The sequence below is a fragment of the Elaeis guineensis genome, chromosome 4, assembly GCF_000442705.2.
Source record: "Elaeis guineensis isolate ETL-2024a chromosome 4, EG11, whole genome shotgun sequence".
Classification (NCBI taxonomy): Eukaryota; Viridiplantae; Streptophyta; class Magnoliopsida; order Arecales; family Arecaceae; genus Elaeis; species Elaeis guineensis.
Window position 1 is genome coordinate 9399590 of NC_025996.2, and position 14879 is coordinate 9414468.

The 14879-nt window shown below is 37.7% G+C and overlaps 1 protein-coding gene across 1 annotated transcript; it reads right to left on the reverse strand.

Annotated features, from left to right (window-relative positions):
- Positions 1-247: 247 nt before the first annotated feature.
- LOC105044012 (uncharacterized) lies at positions 248-14600 on the reverse strand. Its single transcript, XM_010921781.4, has 13 exons — positions 13919-14600; positions 11250-11331; positions 11109-11165; positions 8694-8749; positions 4801-5032; positions 4539-4622; positions 4390-4464; positions 4210-4293; positions 3479-3543; positions 2732-2969; positions 2523-2611; positions 824-938; positions 248-742 (listed from the first exon to the last, which is right to left on the reverse strand). The coding sequence occupies exons 1-13, from the start codon at positions 14491-14493 to the stop codon at positions 701-703; spliced, it is 1794 nt and encodes a 597-aa protein (XP_010920083.1). The 5' UTR covers positions 14494-14600; the 3' UTR covers positions 248-700.
- Between the last annotated feature and the right edge of the window lie 279 nt (positions 14601-14879).

The window sequence follows — 14879 nt, forward strand, 5'->3', positions numbered from 1 at the left end:
AACATATGTGATACTTCATTTACAGCATGTTGACATTCAAACATAAAGAATAGGAGGTAAAATGCCAATGAACTTGTATTCACAGGAAGCTCAACACAACAATTTTTTTTTTTTTTTGAGAATAGCCTCGCCAAAACATTATTTTTGGAATTTTAAGTTGCAACTGCAAATAACACTTGCCAATGAAAAGCTATGGAACGCCCATTGTTAAAGGGTTGTATCTGGACGTGCGTCTTTTGAATAAGAATTGATCTAATAAATTTTAGATTCACTGCAAACGATAGGTGGATAGATAATAGTGTTCCAAGTCTCAGAAATATTTCTTCTTCCACCGTGACACAAAAGAGCTCGCATTTCTCTCCAACATACACGTATACAAAACAAAAGTTGACCAAACTGCACGAAACAACAACCAGGACATTCAGCAGGGCTGTTCTACAAATTTCTCCTAATAGGCCTTGAGCACCTTAACACCAAGGGCTTTAAACAAAAAAAAAAAGGCACATTGAGGTGACAAACATGAAGCTTTGACTAGAACTCCCTATATCAGTAGCATACCTCTCGAGGCACAAATGGATTCATGCATGACAGAACACGACACAATACCCCATCCTAGCAAGTTGTCCTAAAACTTTACTGACACATGTTTCTCGATTAATACTTGTGTCCTCGCAAATAAATCTTAGTTACTATGAACAACTTAACTTTTGCTTGGAAATTTAGCTTCATATTGCTGGGGGAGCTGAAAAATGAGAAACCAGAGTCAGCAAACCAAAAAAATGCAGCCCAATTAACAAAACAGAAGAATGCAAGAGTGCATCACCATGAATGTTGCTGTAATCATCTTTCCAGCAAACCACCTTCCGTGGAGTGCACGCTGTGCATTCATGGCTGAAGTTATATTGTCAAAACGCAGATACACATGGCCAGCAGTATTCCTGCTTCCAGAAAATAAGACAAATAAGATCCATTCTATATTATCAAGGTTATATGTGCTTCAACATATGGAAACTAAAACACATTCAGGGTCATCTTGAATGTACAAATATAGCATGCACATCAAGGAAAGAGTTTAATACCGTGGCAAACGACATTTAAGTTCAAGACTTAAAAAGTTGCGAATATCCTCTTTGGACAAGTTATCTCGGTAACTGATGCTACAGGATCAAGGTTGTACATTGTTCAACTTGGGAAGCTAAATACAACCAGAGTCATCTTGAATTCCAGAAGAGGCATATGCATCATGGAACGAGCTCAGTGTCACCAAAGTCCAAATCTTGGAAGTTCCAAATATCCTTCTCAGACGAGTTTTATAAGGCACAAATATTCAAGGTGCAGAGCATTCCTAAAACATTTCCCCAACCAGTCTTGATTGGTTGGGAACATATGATTTACCGTGGCATCTCAGATAAAAAATTGGTGCAAACACACTATGCCCAGTTATAAAAACTTTGAATATTATTTTGATTGCATTTGAGATAACATATTTGAATATCAATTCTTGAGTGAAAAATTCAGTCAAATTGCAGCTTTGTTCTGCACAGGATTCTTAATAAAGGAATAAGGGATCATAGTTGAGTTTTAGGTTATTACCTGGAACTATGATCCTTAAGAATGGATCATATCAGAGTTCCAGCTTATTGCAGGGGAATTAGGATCCTGAACATCTTAGTTATGGATCATAGTAGAGTCCCAGTATATTATACAGATTTAGAGGTCCTTCGCATGGATAGGAAATGCACATGATAACCCATGATGCAGTTGTCCAACTCAATAGATTGTCCAAACCATTATATGGCGGCACACAAAATCAATGTATATGCTGTCTCTCTACAGTCATCATATGTATTATCCTATATCTGCAAGTATATATCTGCTACGCAACCAAAAGGTCAGTTCAAGCTCATGCAAATCCTTTGTGTCAAATTAGGAAAAGAGAAAAAACTAAGGGGGAAAAGGCCACATACAAACAAAATGATCAAATTGATTTCAATCCATATGATAACTAGGAGATCATTGTCAAGCTTCAATATCACAAGTACCACTTTGAAAATTTGCCACTTCAGGAAGTATACCTTGACGCATGTATGATAAGAGTATCCCATCAAGAGAAAACTTTTTAATTAATACTAATTTTGAGCTACTTCTGGTGGGCATACTTCAAGAAGTGTGCTGGTGTTATTGTATGACATAGATAGCCATTGCAATGTGTCTTTAACACATCATAGGTTTCAATTTATGGACTGAAAGCTAGGCATCAAAACTGGGAAAATAGAAAAAGATAGATGGCAGAGATCATGTTCACATGCAGACCTCACAACAATAATACAAGCAACAAAATTGTTGAAGCGGAAATCTAGGCATCAACACTGGGAAAATAAAAATGGATAATTGCGAGCATTATGCTCACAAGCAAAAGTCACAACAAAAATTATAAGCAACAAAATATACTATCAACGTGGAGCTTACCAAATAGCTGAATAAAATAAAACTGATAAAACCAACAAGCAGTGGTCACTCACTTGTCCACAAAAATGTGCTTCACAGTGCCAAACTTGGAGCATTCATCTTGAACATCTTCTTTAATATCTAAATCAAAATCCGGTTCCGTCTGCCACAAAAGTTTTTCTTTAGCATACTTATCAATGTGTCATTGTTGTGCACACACGCACACACACACATGTGAGTGTGTGTGTGTGTGTGTGTGTGAGAGAGAGAGAGCCCAACCAACCTCCACATTTGGATCAAACAAATTCTTTAGCAGCAAACATTCACTAGGTATCCCAACAGTTTCAACAGGTTGTGTGGTTGTGGAAGCAACAGCAAGACTTGAAGCTGGTAATCCTGCAAGTGCAGGTACAGTGGGCTGTAGAAGAGGAGCAACCATTTGAGGAACACCAAGAACTGATGCAGTTGGCAGAGTTGGAGCTGTAGAATTGGCAGCGGGAGCAACAAGTGCACCAGCGACACTGCAGATAACAAAAAAATATTTAAAGAGACATCCAGTAAGCCAAATGGTTAAAGAAGCAGGGAAAGCCATAAGCAAGATATTGTATGAATCTTTTTTTCTTCATTGTATCTCCATAAGTAAGGGAAACAACTGGCTAGACTGGCGCACAGCCAAGGCCTGCAGAAGCCCCGCCCAGGGCTGAAACCAGCAGGCTCAGGCCCAGGCCCAGGACCTGAAACTGGTTAAAACACACGAGACCAAAATCCAGCTCAATATCTTGGTCAGGCCAGGCAATACCAAGAATGTAGGGCGTAATAAAATTTTGTTTAAAATCCTAAAAGCCCAAGCCCAGGCAAATATACTTCGGAATTAAACTTTAAAAAAAGGCTTAGACCTGATCCAAGCCCAACTTTTTTACTAGGAATAGATTATCTTTGGTGGCAATAAGCCTTACCCATGAGCTCACTATTACAGATCTTTTATAAAAGTACATTTTTAAATATATGTACAGGCTCAATAGCTCCAAACCTGGTAGCAGTGCCAGTCCGGTCCAACTTCTGCATAAGGAGAGCTCTAGAATGAGCATTTAGAGACTGCAAACAAAATTAGTATGAGTCATGCCATCTCTAAAACAAAGAAAATATTTAAAGAGCGCAGTCTTCAATAGTAAGAAAGTTATACAATGCACAAAATCAGGTATTATCCTTTCACAAGCAGGTTAACATATCAATTGGGTGGAAGTACAATAGAATGATTATAAAAAAATTATCCAGCATAATTAAGCTAAACAGAATCTTAGTATTTCTGATATGCAGAGAAGTTTCAATATGCCAAGCTTAAATCACCATGTATTGGCATTATAGACTGAATCATGCATGCACCTTCTAATTTTCCAGTTCTTCAGTTCTAAACTGCTGAGCATTTCGGAGAATTTGAATGCTAGGGCTAATTGACAAGGACTGCAGCGAACATGAGATAGAAAATGTCATGCAGTGTTCAGAGTTCAAACCCTGTTAATTTTTGGTAGTAAGCAAAGAAAAAAGAAAAATGCTAATTGTTACTATTTCATCTACACATAAATAAGATCAGAACTTCCTTGATAAGAATAATGGTGAACAAAACTAACAAACTTAAAGAAAAAAGATGATTGTGGATGTTTGAAGAGCATTTCAAATGCAAGGTGCTCATACATAATAACAATAAACCCACAGACAAGGATTTCAATTGTGAAAACAGGTCAAAAAGGAGAAGATACAAACCAAGCCTCCACCTTCATCATCATCAAGATCGCCAGCATTTGCTCCAGCATCTCGCATTCCAGCTTGGTCGGTTACAGTTGAAACCTAGAAATAAGTGAAACACATATAATAGTACATTCCAAACGCAATTATCCACTATTCTCCATTTATCAACATGATCATGTAAAAAATAAGAACTACCTTAATTGTCCTGCCAGCAATTTCCAGTTGTCCATTTAAACTTTGAGCAGCTTTGGCATCTTCAAGGCGTGCAAACTACAAAAAACCATCATGACCCATAAGCCTCAGTTTGAGATGCCATAAGCAAACAATTTTAGGACATCACTCACCTGAACAAAACCAAAACCCTTGCAATGCCCGGTCTCATCAAGGGGCAACTGGACCAGCTCCACTTGACCAAATGGTTCAAACACCTGAATAGATGTATTAAAAATCAAGGAGAACAAGTATTGAGTAATAAATAATGCACACGCAATCATAAACAGAACATATTAAGAGACAGATGATAAAACATTTTTTACCATCTCACACCAATATCCCTCTAAATATTAGTTCGCTGGTCAAAATTCAGGAGCCTCTTTTGTTACTAACCTGTCGAAGTTGATCCTCTGTCATGTTGAAGTGAAGATTGCCAACATACAACTTTCTAGCTGCAGCTGAATAAGGTCCGGTAAGCCCAGCTGCCCCACCTACAGAAGTATTTGACTGGGCAAGATTCTTTTCTGCCTCTGAGGGTTTGACCATTACTGGTTGGCCAAGAAGAGGCTGGCCAGAGAGAGCTATCGCCATGGGAACTGACATAGCATCATAGAACTCAATGTACCTGCAGATTCAAGTGAGACATACTACTTTTTTATACAGTTTTTCTTTTTTCTAAAAAGAGCTCTTACTTCTAACGATCAAAGAAACAAAAGTTGATGAATAGTAGAAAAACAACCACATGTGCAAAAAACAGGCATATTGACCATCTAAGATTCTAAGGTTAAACATCATATATCAATTATAATCATTCTATCAAGTCATGACTTCCCTTAATGGCTTGATTGCAGTCTAGGTGAGCTGGAAGAGCAATAATCAAGTTTCTTTCAATCAACCAATTCACCATTTCCATCAAAAATAACGAATCCATCTATTCATATTCTACCATCTCATATCTGATTCTAACTTCTAGCTCTTGCTCCACATACCCCATAGCCTTCAAATCTTTCTTGATTACCAATGTTTTTTACCTTCTTGATCACCCAATATTTCAACTCACAAACATCAACAGCCCTATTGATGTATTTATGGCAAATAAGTGATCGAACAACAGTCTAAACAACCTAGTATCACCCTACTGCTAATCTTTTTGACAAAAATGACTGGTCTCCTTTTCACATTATAAGTAGAAAGAATATCCCAGTTAACTTTCCAAACCATCAACTTTAGTGAGAACCTTATAATCATCTGCACTATTGCATTCTCTATATCCATCCACTTCAAATGGACACAGGACCTATTTTCTGTAATCATCAACAAAACTGAATCTTCATCTCATCAACAAAAATGCATTTTAGTTATAAAGAACACTAACCATGAGGCCTCTGACTTAACATCTCAACCGTTAGTGCAAATGACAGGGAAACAATAACTTCTGAATGCCAACTTTCATACAGGCTTACCAAAAATGGAACTTTCCAATATCATGATAACTAATCAGTCCCATTGTGATGTATGGAGTGCTGTCTCTATCTCTTTTGCATGTGTTGCTTCCTTTACTTCCAATACATGACCTTTTATGGTGCTATCTCTTGATATATAAAATAAATATGATGACAATTTTTCACTGATATAGCTAACAAAATACTAAAATAGCCAAAATGCATTAAAAGCATAAAGTGATATTGGTAATTAGATATTATTGTCACTTGTCTTTAGATTTGATTCCACCACCCATTAAATATTGTTACTTTGATAGTTCTTCAATAATATGGAATTTCCCTCGCTTTAAAAATGGTCAGTAAATCAACCTTGTTTCACCTAGCTACTCATACTTCTACTGAGATATCATCTAAACATAGGATAGTAAAGTATGATACATTCTCACTTGCATGCTTAGTTTACTCTATCTGTTACGATCACCAACATAGCATCAAAAAAGGACTAAGTTGCACATATTCTTACATATCTCAGGTTTCCTCTCCCTCATTTTCAACTTTGTTTGAGAACTGCATGTTGTCACAAGCACATCTTCCTGCTCTATGCCAGAACTGACTTGCAAGGTTGAGATGCAAACTAAAGCTTAAAGGAGTGAATTTCAGGATCTTTCTGACCTGCTACAGGTTTTTGAATAAAAATTAATAAAATACCACCTTTTTATGCTAATGGAATGGGGGAGGAGAGACAGATGCAGAAACGAGAAAGATAAATATTATTAGGGTGCAAAAAGCTCAGTCTTAGAGCAAGTTTTAGCGATTATGATTCATCTGTTTGGGAAGATTAGAACACTGAAAGCAGAAGATTCTTGTATAACATAACCAGATTTGCATTACCTCCAAAACAAAATGAAAGGAGAAGCTAAATAATAGAAATTAAGGTTTTTGAGTTAGAAAAGATTTATGGGAATCTTGATGAGCTTTTACAGGATTTCAAGAAATTTATGGAGGCCTAAATGGGCTGTAGTACATCCAGGTCGGGAAACAGCTGAACAGACAAGTACCAGCTGACTTCTACTGGGAGAATGGGAGAAAACAAGGACAAATAAGTAAAAAGAAAGCAGAAAGAATAAAGATTAAATGGAGGGAAAAAAAGTTCTAAAAGAAAGAGAAAGCCAAGAAAAATGCATGCCCTTTCTTAATTAAAATCAACCAAAACTACTTTGTTTCCATACGATGCTTTGCATTAAGGGGTTGCTGTGCATAACTAATTGACTCCATTTAGGAGTCTACAAGAAAAAGGAAACACAATAAATGATAATAACAATAACAACACTCAATTTTCACAGCGGAAAGCACTTTCAATAAGAACTGACATATAAAATCAAATTACTTGCTAACGCAGTTCCATACTTCTCAATAGCAAGTGTCCAGAATTCTTAATGGCTCAAAAAGCTGCTTTGCTGTTGAAAGCAAACAAGGTGCTCATGCCTTATTATTTAAGGCCATACTGGCTAATCAAATGCATATTTTGTCTCTCCCAGTGCCAGGCTACATCAAATGCTCTCACCACATGCATCCTGACCATGGATTCAGCATTTTAGGTACAATTCTTCTTACCATTATCTATGAACAAGCAGATCCCTTCACGTGCATTTTGGAACCTTTTGCATGATTCCAAATATTCCAATCCGCAGTTACCATCAACTGGTCCACTAAGGAGAAAATAAGCACTTCACATTTGGACCAAAAAAGGAAAGTGACGGCTTGCAGAATGCTCCATGCATCAATCAAATAATCAAAGTAATAAGAAGATGTGAATAGCCATCATGCGAACAATATCACATTGCATTTGATCCCTAAATTACCAAGCAGGAAGAGAATAAGACTGATGCTTTGTGATGCTTCGGTTGTGGACATGCACCCGTGCTTAGCCAACATGGATTTCCTTCCTTTAAAATCTTTGAGCTCTGGATTCCCAATACTTCAATTGAAACAGAGTTCTTGTTAATCATTTTTCTACCAGTAGTTGTTACAGTCTTAAAGATATTGATGCCCTGAAATCATCTTTTGAATTCTCACTTCTAATAGATATTTAGCTTAAAAAGTCTTCCACTTCCATTTTTCCACTGCAGCAAAAAGGCAGAATTCTTTGGCATTTGTGAAGCAGGCTGCCCAACATTGCGTTGAAAATAGGAGCACAAGAGTTTTCATTCTGGGCTATTATAAAATACAAAATTGGGTGAATTAGGGTTTACCTTCACTTAACCAGCTTCACTTTTACTATTCCCTAGGAATGCACTTATTGTTGCTCTTTAGTGATCAAGTAACTTTGATGAAGAGCAAGAACATTGGGTGCAACATGACTTTCTGATGAGCAATTTTTTATATTCTGTCAATATAGCAGCATTTAGCTTTGCAATAATTCCAGTCGCAAAGACTCTTAAACCAGGATGCATATTCAATTTAGTTTTTTGCACACAATATTTTATATAACACAAAACCAGGAAGCAGAGTTGATAACAAAGATAGTGCCCAAGGCAGTGACCCACAAACACTTGTTCCACAGGAGATTATGATCAGATCCATTGCTTTTTCCCCTTTTTTTCTTTTGATGTCTGTATATGACAGAAGAAGACAGAAATAGGATTTACATAATGACTCCGAGGAAGTTTTTTAGCTACAAAGAAAAAAAAAGGCTTGGGAGGAACAAGGGAAGTTTTAATGAATGATACAGGCTCTATTCCACAAAATTACTGAAAGCAGCAGACTGTCCTAATCAGAAATGCTAAAGAGCATTTGCCTAGACTGAAACATTGGCAAAGAAAATTAGGTAAAGCAGAAACATACCCAACCCCTTTAGACCGTCTTGAGTTGCGATCCATAATGAGACGGACGTCTCGCACCTAAACATAGCAGAGATTAACAGATTAGATGAATTTAGACTGAAAACATAGTTCAACTTTTTGAGAGTTCACCTCACCAAACACGGATCAACAACATATCTTACAGGTTACACCAATGCATAGTACTAAGCAACCTATCTAACAAGCTGTCACATTTAAATGCACCAACAAAACCAAAAACAGTACCCATCAAATCATAAAAGATCGATTGACAAAAAAAATTGTAGAATACGAAAAGATCATAGCAATGAATTTAAAGTGTACTGTAAAATGAAGGCAAAACGTTAATGCCAAAACTCAAATTTACATCATCTATACATATCTGTTTGCTTAAAAAATTTCCGCAACATCAAAATTTAGATGCATTAGCAGAAAATTTATCATAAAGTCAACTGGGTCATTTTAAAGCACAGCATGCAAATGAGCTAGCTGATTGATACTTCCACAGGCCTAAGGATCACTGGTCACTAGAATGGTCCATACATAGTCACTATACAAAGTACAAATTAAATTGTATTTGCAATCACTTTCTATTTCTGTTCTTGTGATGTAGCAAGGTAATTAAGATGTTCGGCAGAACAGCCAACCAAACTCAGCAATTACATCATCTAAACCACGCCAAGTTAAAGGAGAACCTATACAAATGGACATCAACATAACATCTTGGGCCAAGGCATGACCCACAGTTCTAGGTTAATAATGACACCCTATCAGCTTATTATGATCTATATGGAATTACAGGATTAGTAGAAGCTGGTTGACTGGCACTACTTAAAAACCTACAAAGGAATCTAACCAACTTGGGTTCAAACAGATTGAACCACAAGTAGAAGTAATTTCCAGAAATAGGGAAAGAATAAAACTATTCCCACTGACATATTTATTTATTTTTCGGAAAAAAAGTAGCTACCAAGTGTTCACTTGCTCTCCAGTTAGTCCTCCTCACTTGCATATCCAATAATTCCTTTTCGGTTGATGGCAGTTATTAAACATAAGTTCATTGTATTAAATGTCAAGATTCCGAACCTCATATCAAACAGAATTTTGATCATAACCAACATGCCACAGTTCGCTGTTGTACAGATACATGTCTCACATTTCAGAACCAACAGGCATATAATGGAGCTTATACAAACTGGTAACCAGAGTAATACTAATGTCCCAGATATTTCAAAAGTAATATTTTATGCTGCATACTTTATAGATATTGACCATGTCACCGCTATTGTTTGTTCATTTAATAAAACATGAACTATATGACTCAATACTATTTGTGAATTAAATACATAATTTTAGTCCATGATGAAGAATGACCCACAAAACAGAGAAATCTTAGACATTAAAATATATCATATATTAACATATAGTATAACATAATCTAACATCAATATAATATACAATATATTATGCATGAGATAATATGATGACAGTATATAATTTATATTATCAATATATTATATAATATTATTAGTATAATGTTATCATATGTTGTATTATTAAATTATATATAGGAGGGATAAATAAGTCATTTCTCCTCAAAATGATAGGGATAATGGAGAGGGTGTAAACCAAGTATTAGTTGGGTTTAAACTTATACTGAGGTACCTCAGGTATAAGTTAAACCTAGTTTATATGGGATAGCTGGCCTGATTGTTGGGTATACTTATCCTGACCCTAGAATCTTGTGTTTGGCAAGATATACCAGATAAAGCAGGGATAAACTTCCTCTATCCCAATTCCAAACAAAGGCTTAACATATGGTTCGCAGTAGACCTTAGCACCAGATACAGACTTGTTCTGCTGATTCAAGCTATAAGATGTTACTAGTACAATGTCGAAAATGCATGGAAATATAAATGTTTTCATCTATGGTGGATTCAAAGTATGGAGTTCTTAACTTTGCCTTTAAGATAGAGTCGAACACTAGTTGCATGATAACCGAGCCCAGGATACACACTACTAACTTAATTTCCCTGCTTTTTCTTCTATATGTTTAGAATTATATCTTTTAATTTTGATAAAGGAAGCTATATGAAAACACCATATGCATTTCTCATGTGTTTCTTATGTCAGATAGCCACTCATGTTCTGTACTTCTCTAGAACTAGCTAACTAAAGGAACAAAGGGTAAGGACTACTTCGAGAATTGCTTGCATTTTTCCTTTTCCATCCACTATAATATTACTTCCCAAAATTCCTGCTTCTGTTATCATTACATTCCCCCTTGCCAAGTCAAATGAATTGAGCAAACACATATAAAATGCATTGAATTGCAAAAAAAAGGAAAAAAAAGAAGTACGATCACCATCACCATCACTTGATTGTGTTATCTAATCATATAATATCTTGTCACACTGACCTTTCCAGCCCTTGAAAAGAATTCGTACACGTCTCTTTCATCGGCCTTCAAACAAATCTATACAAACACATAAATATTAATCAAAAACTGCCTCACTGCAGAAGAGTTACTCTATAAAAAGGTAAACCCTAAGAAAAAAACCTGATAAGCAAATACAGTTCTTTGATCTCGTTCTGGATCAGCCTCCAGCTCAGCAGCTTCTTCTTTCTTTTCTTTGTATCGTCTGCAGGAAAAAAAAAAAGAAAAAAAAATATATGCTTATAACAATCAAAACCATTTGTTTGACAAGACTGTTAGAACATGGACAAGAGAGAAGAGCTGGTGTAGTTACAACAGAAAGAACATTTTCTCCTGGAATTATAACTGTTGATTTGTAAGATGAGATCATTATATATGAAAACAAAAGATCATTATAAAGAGTGTCATGGTATCTTGATACAACAAAATCATACAGAAATTAGAGTTTTTTTGGCCTCAGAAATGATATAACAGATGTAACAATATAGAAACACATGGGACATTTTCATAAAATTACATGTGAGAGGAACACCAAAATTTGGTAAGAACATGGAAAATCAAGCAAAAATTTTAAAGGCGGCCATACAGACTGAGCAACAAGTAAAAAGAGAAGTAACTAGCATTGATACCCACATATCACGATCAACAAATAGAACACCAACGTTACTCCTCATGGCATTTTGCAATGTAAAGTAACAATCTAAGATACAATGATTGACAAAAGAAAATTTGCTAGCAATCTACATGTTAAGCATGAGTATGATAAACTTTAAAGTTGCTGTCTTTCAGAACTGATGCCAACATCCTGATATTCAGTCAAGATAATTAATCAATATCTGTCCCCAAATGACACTAGCTATTTAGGCTGCATTTGGATGCCGAATAGCTAACGAGGGGATAGATATCTAACCACTGGTAACCACCCCAAATCAGCTAACCACTGCTTAACGTTGTCCCTTTTTTGATTGACATCACAAGGATTAGTAAGATAAGTTGCGCAGAAAGTAGGCCAAGTTAGCCTTTATTAAGGTTGTCATGGCATTTTGGGCTCTTGTTTGGCAGGTTAAACTGCTAACCATCCCCTAACCAGCAGACAGCTAGCATTCAAACAGAGCCTTATACACTCATGACCCATCAAGGATTAAGGTATCATGTACCAGTGCGGGAAGACCTGACATTGGCGCAGTACAACCATCCTGTACCATGCCAGTCCTTAGCATTGTCTGGTGGAAAGAACTAGCATACAGCTGGATCACGCTAGTGTCGCTTGCCAGTAAGGCACAGGCAACATTATATGTCAAATGATCATGCCACCTTGATCCATGCAGCACACAGTCATACAAAATAATATGTTGTACACACAGATGCATACAGACATATATACATGCGTATATATGGACATAGTTCTTAAATGACGACCGCCTAGCTACTTCAGTGACAGACATGGGAAGCCAAAATTTCAAAGAATAAAACATTGGGTGTCATGTGATTGGAAAAAATAGTTAGGCACGATTAAGAACCTAAATTGTGATGATAAGGCCAGTCTAGATGATGACTTCTAAAACTTAACTGCGTAAAACTTAGACTTCATATACAACAGAATCCTTGAAGTCATGACTTGACCTCAAAATGACAAAATTATGGACATGCTATGAATACACAATGAGGCTCTTTTTCTTGCAACAAAAACTACCAACCAAAGTGGAAATGATGTATCCTGCAAAAGAAAAACCAAAAGAAAAAGGCTGTCTTTACAGTCAACCGAACACCCATTTGGTCATAAGCATCAGAAGATGAAATGCTTCTGTGAAAAAGCTCAAGACTCCCCTCACCAGCATTTCTGCAACAGAACAAATACAATTCAGCTATCATGTTCTGAGATGCAGGATAACTAAAATTATAAATTGGAACCTCCCATTCTACCAGTCCCAGTCTCTCAATGGTAATGTAAATTTGGAAACTCTAGTAAGAATGGATCTTTAAGATCCATGACCTGAGATCCTGAGCCAGGCTCAGTTGCAGTGACCATCTGAAGATAGCTCTAGCACATCTGCGAGTTCCCACATTAATGTTCAATATTAAAAATTTTCAACATTCAAAATATAGCAGCAGTAAGCTATATGAATCTTGAGCACTAATAACTCCAAAGAAATGAAGCAAATTATTTAATCATAATAGTAACATAAAACCCAGAGGGAACATGGATGTGTTGATAGCATGAAAGAAGAAGAAACCATTAGCAACAAGCAATCCAATTCCAGAGAATACCCAATAAAATTAATCAAAGGAAAAAAAATAAAGGATTCTTTGACATAGAGCAGGACAGCATCTTCAAGTTAGCTAACAAGCTTCGCACCACCACCATCTGAGTCATCTCTAGCCTCCCTTCCCTACAGTTCTAACTCGTATCAGAAATAACCCCTCAAGATGCCTGTCTTTAGCATAGTGCACGTGGTCAAGCAGCCTCAAGTGGTTCCACCTCGTTTATACTGAACTAGTTATATACTTAAATTTCCTCTACCACACACGTATTCATAGAATTCTCGAAACCCTAACGCCAAAAATAAATGAGCTTTCATAGCAACGACAACGAGTACACATGTTATAGTTTCCAGCCCCCTAAACATGAGATCTTCCTCATTGGAAGAACCTTCCAATCTTAAGATAACTCGACTTCTAGAAAGGCAATATGTTTAACACATTTAGGGCAAACAATTAAGTGGTAATTAAACTACGGTTAATACATCTGGCACAAAGAAGATGATAAAATAAAGGAGGGGCAAGAACAGTACCTGGGATCTCGATCTCTTTCTTTGTATTCCCTCTCTCTTTCTCTTTCCCTTTCTCCGTACTCCCTGTCCTTGCTCGTCTCCCGGTACCTCTCGCGCTCCTCCTCGCGAAGCCTCTCCGAGCGGCTCCTGCTCCTCCGCAACCGCTCCCTCTCGCTCTCCTTCTCGCGCTCGCGTTCCCTTGCCGTCTCCCTCTCCCGTTCTCGGTCTCTGTCGCGCTCCTTCCCCTTCCTCTCCTCCCTATCCCTATCCCTATCCCTGTCCCTGTCCCTGTGCTCCCTCCCGCTCCTGTGGCGCTCTCTCTCGTCGCGGTCGGGCGAGGAGCGGTGGCGAGACGAGCCCCTCTCGCGGTCGCGATGCCGGTCGCGGTCACGGCCGCTCCCGTCTTCCGACCTCGACCGCTTTGAGCGGCGGTCGTCGGAGTCGCGCTCGCCGTCGTCCGAGACGCGATGCCTGGAGCTCTTCTCCCGGCCCTTCTCATTCGGGATGTCCCCATGGCCGTTGGCCGCTTCCTTCTCTTTGCGGGCCTCAGGGTTCTCCACCGTCTTCTCTAGGTATTCGTACTCGTCGAAGTCCATCGCCGCCCCGGGGGGGATTCCAAAACCCTCAATTAGCAGGAAGATCGCCGCTGCAAAACTCCGATTCCTCTCTAGAATTTAAAGGGGAAACGTCACAAAACCCTAGCAGCGATAACATTAGAAAACACCAGGCATCTTGTAAAGACGGCGAACGTTTGCCGACTTTTTGCCTCACACGCGTTGCACCTGCCAGGACTAGAAGCTTCCGAACCTGACTATCCAACCAGTCACGAACACGGCATCACATGGCCCAAACGAATCGGCAAAATTGCCGAATTTACCAAATCATATATATATATATATATATATATATATATATATATATATATATATATATTAAAATGGAGCAAACTCATTCACGCATCCCTATCCGCCATGTGGGCATG